The sequence below is a fragment of the Phocoena sinus genome, chromosome 5 (assembly GCF_008692025.1).
Source record: "Phocoena sinus isolate mPhoSin1 chromosome 5, mPhoSin1.pri, whole genome shotgun sequence".
Lineage (NCBI taxonomy): Eukaryota > Metazoa > Chordata > Mammalia > Artiodactyla > Phocoenidae > Phocoena > Phocoena sinus.
Window position 1 is genome coordinate 104854718 of NC_045767.1, and position 14822 is coordinate 104869539.

A 14822-nucleotide genomic window follows, 5' to 3' on the forward strand; every position below is an offset into this window, starting at 1 on the left:
CAGTTTTATATATATATATATATATATATATATATATATATATATATATATACACTTTTTCAGATTCTTTTCCCTTATAGGTGATTACAATATATTGAGTAGGATTCTCTCTAAATTTTTTAATGTAAATTCCTCCTCTCCTTTTTGGTTTTGCAGAAGAAAAATCTGAAGAAAAAATTTAAAAAACAAATTTGTAAACCTGTATCAAGAAACAAATATCCCAGAATTTCCATGGCATTTGTCAATGTTTTACTATTTCATGATTAATTTATTCTCTCTCTTAAATTTGCTACATTTCCTAAAGTTATTATATTTTGACATCTGATAGTACAAAGGGATACTTTTGGACTCAAATAAACAAGGAGGCCATTTTTTGCTATGCAAATGTATATTTCTGACCTTAAAAGAGAATTCACTTACTGGTTTAAATACATTCACAATGGTTTATAGAGCTTTGCTTTATTAAGTAGCATAAACTGCTGGGCATAAAAGATAAGAGTGTTTCCAGGATCAGGGTAATGATTTTGATGCTCCTAAAAATATGGACAATGTCTTATTTGTCATTAATGCTGAAAGGTCAGCACCTGGTCATTGCCTAAATAAAAGTTGACTTAATTTATACATTTTATAGAGACTCAGAGGCAATGCCATCTTTAGAGAAAGTGCATTATAACTGTATAAAAATGTGATGAATTAGTTGCTATAACAGTGCAATATTCTTTTGTCTCAATTGAACTTCACTTTATGAAGCTATCATAGCACACGGTTTAGTTGCTACTACCTCTTCTTCTACCTGTCAGTGAAGACCTGCTGATCTCAGACATCCACTGTAAATATAGGCATTCTTATCAGATTTTCACTTATTTGCAAATTAGCCATGATTGCTGAATTTTCTTCTCTTAGAACCCCCCCACCCCATAAATCTGAGGCCATTTCATTCAAAGAAATAACTTTCTCCCTCTCCCCTCAAACATCAAAGTAAAAAAAGTGGGTCACATCCTTTCACAGGTGGCTCATATTACACTGTAACAGGTCCAGTAAGTTCAGTTACACTTACTTTCTGAAATATCTCTATATCTTTAGGGACCACATTTCCACATTTTTTAGCAATATTTTTCTAATTAGCTTTGTTTGCATCGATTTTTGTTCTTAAATAATTTATATTTTAACTGAAATTTTGTTTTTTAGCTGTGTTTTGGGGTGACATTGCCTTAGACGATGAAGACTTAAATATCTTTCAAATTGATAGGACAATTGACCTTACACAGAACCCCTTTGGAAAATTTGGACATACCACAGGTACAGTTGATTATTTGATTCAGTTTGCATTCATTTAGAAGAAAATATACTCTTGAAATGCTAAAATACTCTTTAGATCATTTTTAATATTCCAGTGATCAACTTTGATTTTCTTGATATGATTGAGCCTATTTAGAAATTTAAGTTTTAGTCATAGTTTTAATTTTATTAATTAATGTATTTAACAAAGATATTGTAGTGTTTACCATGTACCATGTACCGGGCCTGGTTTAAGTACTCTGCAGGTGTTAGCTCTTTGAATCCTCATAATGACCCCACGAAGGTAGCTGCTTATTGTGATTTACAAGTGAGGAGATGGAGATTTACAAGGTTACGTAGTTTTCTTATTGTCACATAGCCAGGAAATGACTAAGTCAGGACCAAAATTCAATTCTGAGGAAGGTTAAATTTCATAGTCTTGAACATTATATTCAGTTGCCTCCTATTTAGATATTGAGATGCAAAAAGTAAATTATTCTTAGAGTCATTAAATACAAACTTATTTAGAAAATTTTATATATCTATTTTTATAATTTTTGTGGAAACCTGGAAGAGAATATCAATTTCAGCAGTTTGAACATATTTGAATTATGCCTATATGAGACTTGTAATATTTTAAAAGACATTTGGGTCCTCATTTTAAAATATCTGTACTAAAATTTAAAAATTATTTTATATTATCTTGATACAGTTTTTATTCTGTATTTTATTTTGGAGAAAAGTTGCAAGGTTAAAATTTTTTAATTTCTTTTTGTAGTTATTGCTAAAACATTTATTCAGTGTCATGCTTTTTGATTTCATTGAATTTCTCCTTCTGTCCAATGCTATTTTTATTTTCTTCTTGTATTCTATGGAAAATAAAACACATAGTTCCTCTGTGGTATCTAGCAGACAAATATATTTTAGTCTTAAGACTCTTTGCCTAATTTACTTTTTCGCAGCTTTTTATTATGACATGTTTCAAAGATATCTAAAAGTTGATAGGATAATGCAAGCAACAACCATACACCTTGAAGATTCAGCAGTTGTTCAGTTTACCATATTTGCTCTCTGTATGTGTGTGTGCATGCATACATGTACAAGTATGTATAAAATATTTTGAAGTGAATTGCCAACAACATAGCTTTTCAATATTAAATAGGTTAGCATGCCCTTTTAAGAATAAAGACATTATTGTACATAATCAAAATATTATTACATATAAGAAATTTATGTAAGGTAATAAAACTTAAATAATACAGTACTTAAAAATAATATGCTTTAGCCTTTTTATACATAGTGAGTCTTTTCTGAAACATACACCAAATATATGAGGGAAACTGCTTTGCAGTGTAATCGCAGATAGTACATTCCTATAGGTATGTTTATTGACAGACTCTAACCACTATCTCACACTTAACACTGTCACAGAGACAACGGATTTGGAACAAGAGAGCAATGATATAACTCAGAAAAATCTTAAATTTATCACATTACATTCTCAATTTTTATTAAAATTTTCATTAGATTCAAGCTTTATTCAGGTCATTTATTTAACCCATTGTCCTCTCTTTGTACTGGGGACATTCATTTTCTGTGATTTAGAACATTTTAATACTATGTAATTTTGTCATTTCATTTATGGTTAAGCTCTGAAATAGTAACATTTGGAAGTAAAATATTATTTAGATAAATAGCATAAAACAGAATTATACTATCAATTATAAAAATCATACTGTAAATATATATGTGAAAGGTACATGTTTCAAAGTAATTTGCACTATTCAGTTGAATTTCAAACATCATAAAGAATTCTATATTTTAGTTTTTTCTTACTCTAACTTTTCCCTTTCTTGTTAGTTTGTGCTGAATTGACTATATTTTCTTATTTCAAAATGTATTATCTTTCTCAAATATTTATTAGGTTTGTATATTTTTATTTAAAAAATTTTAGAATATATGAGAAATAAACACATATTATGAATTTTCCTTTTTTCTATTTCAGTGAACTATCTACACAGAATTTTATTTATATTGCTATAAAAATTATTCAAAAAACATTATTGACTTTGAGAGTCTTGAAATGTTTTTCCTAGCCTATAATTATTCTTATGCTTATAATTACCTTAATATTAACTAAGACATTTCTTTTTTCCTCCTTCTATACCTATTTGTAGCCTCTTTCTGTACCTATTTATATGTGTTTCAGACCTATCTAATATGCAATATAATTGTTATGCAATGGTCATTTCAAATACATTTTTACTATCCTTTAAGAATGTTTGTTGTAACTGCTTAGGAATGAATGCATTTAAGTATTACCTCATCTTTCTAAAATATCCAATGAAAAAAATTTCAAAACTTTTTCTCAAGGGGCACGGCAAAAATGTGACCATGTAATTCAAATAATTAGGCAGATTATTAGTGAACAAGCACTCTAACTTATTTGCCTTATAAGGACTTAATTGATATTTCCTATAAGAGGCTTATATATTAATAATTTTTATTATTGTTTTTGTTTGTTATTAGCTTCAATCTAGGTAATTAGGTTTCAGTATTAATTTCAAAAGGGAAAAAATATTGGAAGGAAATAGTTCAAACTATTTCCATGCAAGAACCCTTTGTGGTTTGCATGAATTTCTGGTCCTCTTTCATTGTCTTAGCCCACAGGCTCATGAACTACTTGTTCTGATATCATTAGTGATCAAATTACTTGTTTATTCAATGATACCTCTTTGTATTTGTCTATCAAAGATTCAAGGAGAAGGCAAAATAAGAGATAAAACTGGGAGAGCATTTTGTTAAAGCCCTGGAATGAGAATCAGAAGATTTGGATTTTCATCAAATGATCTGCTTTCTGATATGACTTTGTTCTTAAAATTGCAAGAAGACATATTTCCTTATGTCACCCTCTCCTCTACATTTTGAGCTATAAAATTCTTTATATCACCTTTATAAATTTTGCAAATGGCATAACATAACAGTGTATTTTGCAGCTGGACGTCCTTTTGGATTCTCACCTTGTGAATTTTTTAAAATTTATGTTATTGGTTTTTATAAATTATAGAAACTAATTTTCAAAATTTATTTGAACACATTATAAAATGCCATATGCTATTAGAAATATCTCAAAATTTATCCAAGCTTTGGGGCAAAAGTTGCACTATACACTTGCTTTTTTTTTCCTGTTGCATTGAGAATTTACATACCTATGCTCTTCTAACATTTTTATTTCCATTTGCTGATTTGCCATCTGAAAATATTTAGTTTGTATTGGGAAAATAGCTGGAATGCACTCAACAGGAAAGAACAACTTGTTGTCATCTTATATAATACTATGTGATGTCAAGGTCACAGTGAAGAAAAATGTTTCAAATTATCAATAGATGATGCAATTGCCATGATGTCCAAATAAAGTCATTTAGATTGCTCTCTTAATTTCTTTTACCCCCTTAGTTTTAGTTACTAAAATTTGTTATTGTAGAAATTTTACCCTCTTCCAAGATTTATGGGTATTCATTACTTTAAGACCACATAAAAAGAGATGTCCAAAGAGAAATCAATGTAGCCTATTACTATTACTTATTTACAAGAACTTTAATTTACAGTGAAGTTAACTTACTATTTTCTTTTACTCTTTAAGGTGGATTTGGAGACCATGGTATGTCGAAGAAACGAGGGGCCCTCTACCAACTTATAGACAGGATAAGAAGAATTGGCTCTGGTATATCAATGTTTAAAGTTTCAGACACGATGTACAGTGAATATTATACTCATAGTAGTTCTGTTTGCCATTAAGCTGCAAATTATGGAAAGGATATATGCTGAGAAAGAGTCCTTTATTCATTGTTATTTTGTTAGTTGATATCCAACGTAAGTTTTTTAGAACTTAATTGGGGACATTTGAAATATTTTAGCTTATTTTCAGCTTCTCTTTAATAAAAAAATGTATTAGGTGTTTATTTTATTGTTGGTATTTATTTTCAGTAAATTGGTATTTCTATCAAGCATGGAGCTACATCAGTTTTAGTCAAATGGAAAAATATCATGGCTGTTTCTTTTGAAATAAAATCCACTTAAAGTAAATTGTCAAACTGATTAATTAGATTTAAAAAAATAATTGAAAATATTTTTTACCATTCCAAAAATATATATAGAAAACATTCAGAGAAACTGCCTTCTGGCTTAATGATTAGTTAATATTTAAAGTATTGAATTTATTAATCACTATTTGTAGATTTTAGAGTTTCTTTTTCAAGTCTTCTGTTCAAAGTTCATATCCTAACATATCTTAAATTGATTAGTACTAATTAAATATTTTAAAGTGCCTACTTTTAAGGATTAATTTTCCAAAGTGAAGATACTTTGCTCCAGGATATTAAAAAGTTAGACATGTTAGGAACATAGGCATAGGGTGCATACATTCAGTATTCGTTGTGTCTGAAGTGTATGTAAGTGGTAAACTATTTGTATGAACAATGATATATAAATAAGAAAAAAATAATCATGAAAATGTAGGAAAAATAAAACAGTAACAAAAAATTATGAAGGGTCATCAAGAAAAGTTAGTGACTGCAGACTTGAAAGCTCTTCCACAATAGACTGCATTTTATGTTGGCCTGTTCACCTTGTGTACTGCTCTCTAAATCTTTTCTGTTGTGTGGATATGAATCCCGAGGAAATTGAAATAGAGATAGCCCATTGTCCCAGAATCTGAGACCATATCTGTCTTATTCTATTTCATTTACTATCTCTACAGTGTAATATTCACAATTTTAAGCTGTACTACAGAATATCAATTCTAATTTAAAGGACTAGGGATTTAGCAGGAGTAAGAAACGTTTTGAGCATCATAGGACTTTTTAAACATGTCTTTTTAATTCTAGTGGTGAATTTCTTAGTGCTCTAGTAAAGTAGAAAACAAAAGAATTTTTCTGTGGCTTACAAAATCTACCTGACTTCTGTCCACTGTGGGCTGTTGTATGGAAATTCATCAAATTTGCTCATAGAGCATTAGGAAATAGTATTTTGACATGAACTACTTAAATATTTTAACACTGTTTTCAAGTATGTAATATAAATGAAGTTTTTCTTTAATGCATTTTGACTTCAGGCATATTTATATAAATGTGTAAATAAGGCATTTTACCTTGTCCTTTAAGAGGTAAATGATTCTCTGACCAAGGACTTCTGTTTCACAGAATGTTTTAAATGTCACTGCAGGCTTGGAGCAAAACAACACAGTTAAGGAAAAAGTACCCCTAAAATTCTCAGGGCAAAATGAGAAAAATCGAGTTCCCAGAGCTGCTACATCAAGAACTGAAAGAGTATGGCCTGGAGGTGTTATTCCTTACGTTATAGGAGGCAACTTCACTGGTAAGATATTCCCAGAGAGTCTATTTTGATAAAGAATTAATAATTATCATATAGATTAATTGTATATTTTTAAAGAATACTAACATATAAAACATAGTATTAAAGGAAACATGAGAAATATTCCATTCACCTGAGTTGTCAGTTAGTGTGTTTTGAAATTTAAAAAAGTATTTAGTCTTGAGTTCTAAGAATCTAAAGAACTATTCTGGTTTTTAAATTGAATTTCAAATGCACCCATTAAATCTGGAAGCTGATTTCAGCTGACAGGAATAATGTATGTCTCGTTCACAGAGCCTTGTACACACATACTTGTAGAGACAGTAAGCTCAAGCCTACTGATTATGAAGGCAGTGTCCACTCTCAAGAGTGGCTCACTGCAGTGGTCGGAGCTAGTATTCTTTGGTTGATGATAGAGGTGTTGTCTGACCTGTGCAGCCAAACCTGGGTTGGAAGAGCCCACTGTTTTATTAATGTCATGCCATTTTTCCAGGCAGCCAGCGAGCCATGTTCAAGCAGGCCATGAGGCACTGGGAAAAGCACACATGTGTGACTTTCATTGAAAGAGGGGATGAAGAGAGTTACATTGTATTCACATATAGGCCTTGTGGGTAAGTAGAACCAGGGAATGACTTAAGTAAATTTAGAAGGGAAAAAAAATCCATAGGTAAGATTCACTTTTTAATATTTGCTTAGTATTTTGCCCATGAGAAAGTATGAATTTTACATAAGAGAATATTATATATTAAATAAATATACTCTTTGATCACAGACCTCTGTGCATCCTCCACCACCACAGCTGCCTTTCCTTCTGTTCTAACTATATGGTGGCATTGCCAACATCCCACTAACCTGAGTTAGAAACCTCAGTATTGTTTTTAGTGATATCAACAGAAATATTTCTGTTGATATCCACTATGTCTTATGGTTTCCACTTTTATCCCATGTCAGTCCCCTGGTCCATTCATGTCTTTGTCCCCTCACACCGGCTGTACTCCAACTGCTCTCCAGTCTTGCCTAACCAATTCACTGCCACTAGAATTATCTTCAAAAAATACTCTTCAGAGCAAAATACTACACTTTTTGAGATTCCTCAGTGTTTCCTCCTACAGTGATATTTTCTAGATTTGCTTCTTACAGGATAATAATACTCTCTTCAAAATAAACTATTCTATAAGTTGTGAAAATGCTTTGTTAAATTTCAATAGGTATTTCTACAAGCAGTGTGCTAAACCTTACTAATATTCAACCAATTGAAAGAAATATAGAGTACAGTGTTCCCTAAACTTATTTTAAAAAGGGAACACCCATCTCACCCTGTTAATAGTGAAGAACGTATATCAGTATTCCAGAACACATTCTGGGAAATGCTAGCCTGAGAATAAAACCTAGATGCTTGGATGTAACATTTAAGGAATGCCATGAACTTACCACAGCTTCCATCTGCTGCTTCTGCTGCCACCACTTCTCTCCACAAATCCCATAATCTAGCCAAGTTACAGTAACAGCAGTTCTCCAAGCAATGCTGTGTACTTTAAAAGACTTTTCATTGTGAAAACTTTCAAATTTTTTCTCCCTATATTTCCAGTTAGTTGGAACTTATATTTAAATATTTGAGTATTTAAATTGTTTCCATTTTTGTTTGTTTGTTTGCTAAGAATACTTGATAGGGTGTGCTGTCTACTTTACACTGCACCACATCAAGAGGCACATATGCCTGGACCTACCACTTTAGTGATACTGTGATTGATCAGTGGATTCAAATGGTGACAGCCAGGTCCCTCAATTGTAAGTTCCCATCATTGCAAAATAGTCATTTTCTCATGTTGTTCTTTTCTTTTATTCCTTCTACATTTATTAGCTGAAATTCTTCTATAAAGAGGAATTATCTCTAATCAACTATAAGTATTTGAATACCCTCTATTATAGTTCACATAGAGAAGTAAAAATAAATGCATAATTCCTTTGGAGGAAATAGTTCATGCCCTAATGACACATATTTTCAGGGGGGAGGAAGTATATATTTCACTAGGTATTGGGGGCATTACATCATCTGGCTTTGCTATACCATATTTTCCTAGAACATTTAACTTAACTTAAAAAGTAATGAGGGGGGGGACGTTGAAGATGGCGGAAGAGTAAGACGCGGAGATCGCCTTCCTCCCCACGGATACACCAGAAATACATCCACACGTGGAACAACTCCTACAGAACTCCTACTGAAGGCTGGCAGAAGACCTCAGACCTCCCAAAAGGCAAGAAACTCCCCACGTAACTGGGTAGGGCAAAAGAAAAAACAGAGACAAAAGAATAAGGACGGCACCTGCACCAGTGGGAGGGAGCTGTGAAGGAGGAAAAGTTTCCACACACTAGGAAGCCCCTCCGCGGGCGGAGACTGCGGGAGGCAGAGGGGGGAGTTTCGGGACCGCGGAGTAGTGCACAGCGACGGGTGCGGAGGGCAAAGCGGGGAGATTCCTGCACAGAAGATCGGTGCCGACCAGCACTCACCAACCCGAGAGGCTTGCTGCTCACCCACCGGGGCGGGCGGGGCTGCGAGCTGAGGCTAAGGTTTTGGTTTTGGACGGAGCTCAGGGAGAGGACTGGGGTTGGCGGCTTGAACATAGCCTGAAGGGGTTAGTGCACCACGACTAGCCGGGAGGGAGTTCGGGGAAAAGCCTGCACCGGCCGAAGAGGCAAGAGACTTTTTCTTCCCTCTTTGTCTCCTGGTGCGCGAGGAGAGGGGTCTAAGAGCGCTGCTTAAAGGAACTCCAGAGACGGGCGCGAGCCGCGGCTAAAAGCGCGAACCCCAGAGACGGGCGCGAGCCGCGGCTGAGGGCGCGAGCCCCCGAGACGGGCGCGAGCCGCGGCTGAAAGCGCAAACCCCAGAGACGGGCGCGAGCCGCGGCTGAGGGCGCGAGCCCCCGAGACGGGCGCGAGCCGCGGCTAAAACCGCGGACCCCAGAGACGGGCGGGAGACGCTAAGGCTGCTGCTGCCGCCACCAAGGGGCCTGTGTGCGAGCACAGGTCACTCTCCACACCCCTCTTCCGCGGAGCCTGTGCAGCCCGCCACTGCCAGGTTCCCGGGATCCAGGGACAACTTCCCCGGGACAGCGCACGGCGGGCCTCAGGCTGGTGCAACGTCACGCCGGCCTCTGCCGCAACGTCACGCTGCCTCTGCCGCCGCAGGCCGGCCCCGCACGCAGTGCCCCTCCTTCCCCCATCCCCCAACCCCCGGCCTGAGTGAGCCGGAGGCCCCGAATCGGCGGCTCCTTTAACCCCGTCCTGTCTGAGCGAAAAAACAGACGCCCTCCAGCGACCTACACGCAGAGGCAGGGCCAAATCCAAAGCTGAGCTCCTGTGAGCTGTGAAAACAAAGAAGAGAAAGGGAAATCTCTCCCAGCAGCCACAGAAGCAGCGGATTAAAGCTCCACAATCAACTTGATATACCCTGCATCTGTGGAATACCTGAATAGACAAGGAATGATCCCAAATTGAAGAGGTGGAATTTAGGAGCGAAATCTATGATTTTTTTCCCTTTTCCTCTTTTTGTGAAGGTGTACGTGTATGCTCCTGTGTGACATCTAGTCTGTATACTCTAGCTTCCACCATTTGTCCTAGGGCTCTATCCGTCCATGACTTTTTTTTAAAAATTCTTTTTCTTAATAATTAAGTTTAATTGTAATAACTTTATTATACTTTACCTTCGTTCTTTCTTTCCTTCCTTCCCTCCCTCCTTTAGACAACGAATCACCCCAAATTGAGGAGGTGGTCTCAGGGAGCAGGATTTATGATTTTTCCCCCTTTACCTCTTTTTGTGAAGGTGTATGTGTATGCTTCTGTGTAAGATTTTCTCTGTATAGCTTTGCTTCCAACATTTGTCCTAAGGTTCTATCCGTCCCTTTTTTTTTTTCTAAATATTTTTTAATTCAATAACTATATTATACTTTATTTTATTTTTACTGTATCATCTTTCTTTCTGTCTTTTTTTCCTTCTTTCCCTCCTTCCTTCCTCCCTCCCTCCCTCCCTCCCTCCTTTCTTTCCTTCTTTGCTTCTTTCTTCCTTCCTTCCTTTCCTCCTTTCCTTCTTTCTTTCCTCATACTTCTACTAATTCTCTCTACTTTTTCTCCCTTTTATTCTGAGCCGTGTGGATGAAAGGCTCTTGGTGCTCCAGCCAGGAGTCAGGGCTCTGCCTCTGAGGTAGGAGAGCCAACTTCAGGTCACTGGTCAACAAGAGACCTCCCAGCTCCACATAATATTAAACAGCGGAAATCTCCCAGAGACCTCCATCTTAACACCAGCACCCAGCTTCACTCAACGACCAGCAAGCCACAGTGCTGGACAACCTATGCCAAACAACTAGCAAAACAGGAACACAACCCCACCCATTAGCAGAGAGGCTGCCTAAAATCATAATAAGGCCACAGACACCCCAAAACACACCACCAGACGTGAACCTGCCCACTAGAGAGACAAGATCCAGCCTCATCCAGCACAACACAGGCACTAGTCCCCTCCACCAGGAAGCCTACACAACCCACTGAAACAACCTTAGCCACTGGAGACAGACATCAAAAACAACGGGAACTACGAACCTGCAGCCTGCAAAAAGGAGACCCCAAACACAGTAAGATAAGCAAAATGAGAAGACAGAAAAACACACAGCAGATGAAGGAGCAAGATAAAAACCCACCAGACCTAACAAATGAAGAGGAAATAGGCAATCTACCTGAAAAAGAATTCAGAATAATGATAGTAAGGATGATCCGAAATCTTGGAAGTAGAATGGACAAAATGCAAGAAACAGTTAACAAGGACCTACAAGAACTAAAGATGAAACAAGCAACGATGAACAATGCAATAAATGAAATTAAAATCACTCTAGATAGGATCAATAGCAGAATAACTGAGGCAGAAGGACGGATAAGTGACCTGGAAGATAAAGTAGTGGAAATAACTACTGCAGAGCAGAATAAAGAAAAAAGAATGAAAAGAACTGAGGACAGTCTCAGAGACCTCTGGGACAACATGAAACGCACCAACATTCGAATTATAGGGGTTCCAGAAGAAGAAGAAAGAAAGAAAGGGACTGAGAAAATATTTGAAGAGATTATAGTTGAAAACTTCCCTAATATGGGAAAGGAAATAGTTAATCAAGTCCAGGAAGCACAGAGGGTCCCATACAGGATAAATACAAGGAGAAACACGCCAAGACACATATTAATCAAACTGTCAAAAATTAAATACAAAGAAAGCATATTAAAAGCAGCAAGGGAAAAACAACAAATAACACACAAGGGAATCCCCATAAGGTTAACAGCTGATCTCTCAGCAGAAACCCTACAAGCCAGAAGGGAGTGGCAGGACATACTGAAAGTGATGAAGGAGAATAGCCTGAAACCAAGACTACTCTACCCAGCAAGGATCTCATTCACATTTGATGGAGAAATTAAAACCTTTACAGACAAGCAAAAGCTGAGAGAGTTCAGCACCACCAAACCAGCTTTACAACAAATGCTAAAGGAACTTCTCTAGACACGAAACACAAGAGAAGGAAATGACCTATAGTAGCGAACCCAAAACAATATATAAAATGGAAATAGGAACATACATATCAATAATTACCTTAAATGTAAATGGACTAAATGCTCCCACCAAAAGACACAGATTGGCTGAATGGATACAAAAACAAGACCCTTATATATGCTGTCTACAAGAGACCCACTTCAGAACTAGAGACACATACAGACTGAAAGTAAGGGGATGGAAAAAGATATTCCATGCAAATGGAAACCAAAAGAAAGCTGGAGTAGCAATTCTCATATCAGACAAAATAGACTTTAAAATAAGGACTATTAAAAGGGACAAAGAAGGACACTACATAATGATCAAGGGATCGATCCAAGAAGAAGATATAACAATTGTAAATATTTATGCACCCAACATAGGAGCACCTCAATACATAAGGCAAATACTAACAACCATAAAAGGGGAGATCAACAGTAACACATTCATAGTAGGGGACTTTAACACCCCTCTTTCACCCATGGACAGATCATCCAAAATGAAAATAAATAAGGAAACACAAGCTTTAAATGATACATTAAACAAGATGGACTTAATTGATGTTTATAGGACACTCCATCCAAAAACAACAGAATACACATTTTTCTCAAGTGCTCATGGAACATTCTCCAGGATAGATCATATCTTGGGTCACAAATCAAGCCTTGGTAAATTTAAGAAAACTGAAATTGTATCAAGTATCTTTTCCGACCACAACGCCATGAGACTAGATATCAATAACAGGAAAAGATCTGTAAAAAATACAAACACATGGAGGCTAAACAATACACTACTTAATAATGAAGTGATCACTGAAGAAATCAAAGAGGAAATAAAAAAATACCTAGAAACAAATGACAATGGAGACACAACGACCCAAAACCTATGGGATGCAGCAAAAGCAGTTCTAAGGGGGAAGTTTATAGCAATACAAGCCCACCTTAAGAAGCAGGAAACATCTCGAATAAACAACCTAACCTTGCACCTCAAGCAATTAGAGAAAGAAGAACAAAAAAAACCCCAAAACTAGCAGAAGGAAAGAAATCATAAAAATCAGATCAGAAATAAATGAAAAAGAAATGAAGGAAACAATAGCAAAGATCAATAAAACTAAAAGCTGGTTCTTTGAGAAGATAAACAAAATAGATAAACCAGTAGCCAGACTCATCAAGAAAAAAAGGGAGAAGACTCAAATCAATAGAATTAGAAATGAAAAAGGAGAAGTAACAACTGACACTGCAGAAATAAAAAAAATCATGAGAGATTACTACAAGCAACTCTATGCCAATAAAATGGACAATCTGGAAGAAATGGACAAATTCTTAGAAATGCACAACCTGCCAAGACTGAATCAGGAAGAAATAGAAAATATGAACAGACCAATCACAAGCACTGAAATTGAAACTGTGATTAAAAACCTTCCAACAAACAAAAGCCCAGGACCAGATGGCTTCACAGGTGAATTCTATCAAACGTTTAGAGAAGAGCTAACACCTATCCTTCTCAAACTCTTCCAAAATATAGCAGAGGGAGGAACACTCCCAAATTCCTTCTACGAAGCCACCATCACCTTGATACCAAAACCAGACAAGGATGTCACAAAGAAAGAAAACTACAGGCCAATATCACTGATGAACATAGATGCAAAAATCCTCAACAAAATACTAGCAAACAGAATCCAACAGCACATTAAAAGGATCATACACCATGATCAAGTGGGGTTTATTCCAGGAATGCAAGGATTCTTCAATATACGCAAATCTATCAATGTGATAAACTATATTAACAAATTGAAGGAGAAAAACCATATGATCATCTCAATAGATGCAGAGAAAGCTTTCGACAAAATTCAACACCCATTTATGATAAAAACCCTCCAGAAAGTAGGCATAGAGGGAACTTTCCTAAACATAATAAAAGCCATATATGACAAGCCCACAGCAAACATCATCCTCAATGGTGAAAAACTGAAAGCATTTCCACTAAGATCAGGAACAAGACAAGGTTGCCCACTCTCACCACTCTTATTCAACATAGTTTTGGAAGTTTTAGCCACAGCAATCAGAGAAGAAAAGGAAATAAAAGGAATCCAAATCGGAAAAGAAGAAGTAAAGCTGTCACTGTTTGCAGATGACATGATACTATACATAGAGAATCCTAAAGATGCTACCAGAAAACTACTAGAGCTAATCAATGAATTTGGTAAAGTAGCAGGATACAAAATTAATGCACAGAAATCTCTGGCATTCCTATATACTAATGATGAAAAATCTGAAAGTGAAATCAAGAAAACACTCCCATTTACCATTGCAACAAAAAGAATAAAATATCTAGGAATAAACCTACCTAAGGATACGAAAGACCTGTATGCAGAAAATTATAAGACACTGATGAAAGAAATTAAAGATGATACAAATAGATGGAGAGATATACCATGTTCTTGGATGGGAAGAATCAACATTGTGAAAATGACTCTACTACCCAAAGCAATCTACAGATTCAATGCAATCCCTATCAAACTACCACTGGCATTTTTCACAGAACTAGAACAAAAAATTTCGCAATTTGTATGGAAACACAAAAGACCCCGAATAGCCAAAGCAATCTT

General features: G+C 36.0%; 1 protein-coding gene across 2 annotated transcripts in view; it reads left to right on the forward strand.

The window, feature by feature from the left end:
* Window positions 1–14822, forward strand: part of TLL1 (tolloid like 1) — a 279927-nt gene that overhangs the window by 108816 nt on the left and 156289 nt on the right. For both annotated transcript variants that reach the window (XM_032632666.1, XM_032632665.1), the window contains 4 exons: window positions 1189–1299; window positions 4922–5002; window positions 6502–6654; window positions 7145–7262. In XM_032632666.1, coding sequence (XP_032488557.1) covers window positions 1189–1299; window positions 4922–5002; window positions 6502–6654; window positions 7145–7262 — 463 coding nt within the window. The remainder of the gene's footprint in view (window positions 1–1188; window positions 1300–4921; window positions 5003–6501; window positions 6655–7144; window positions 7263–14822) is intronic.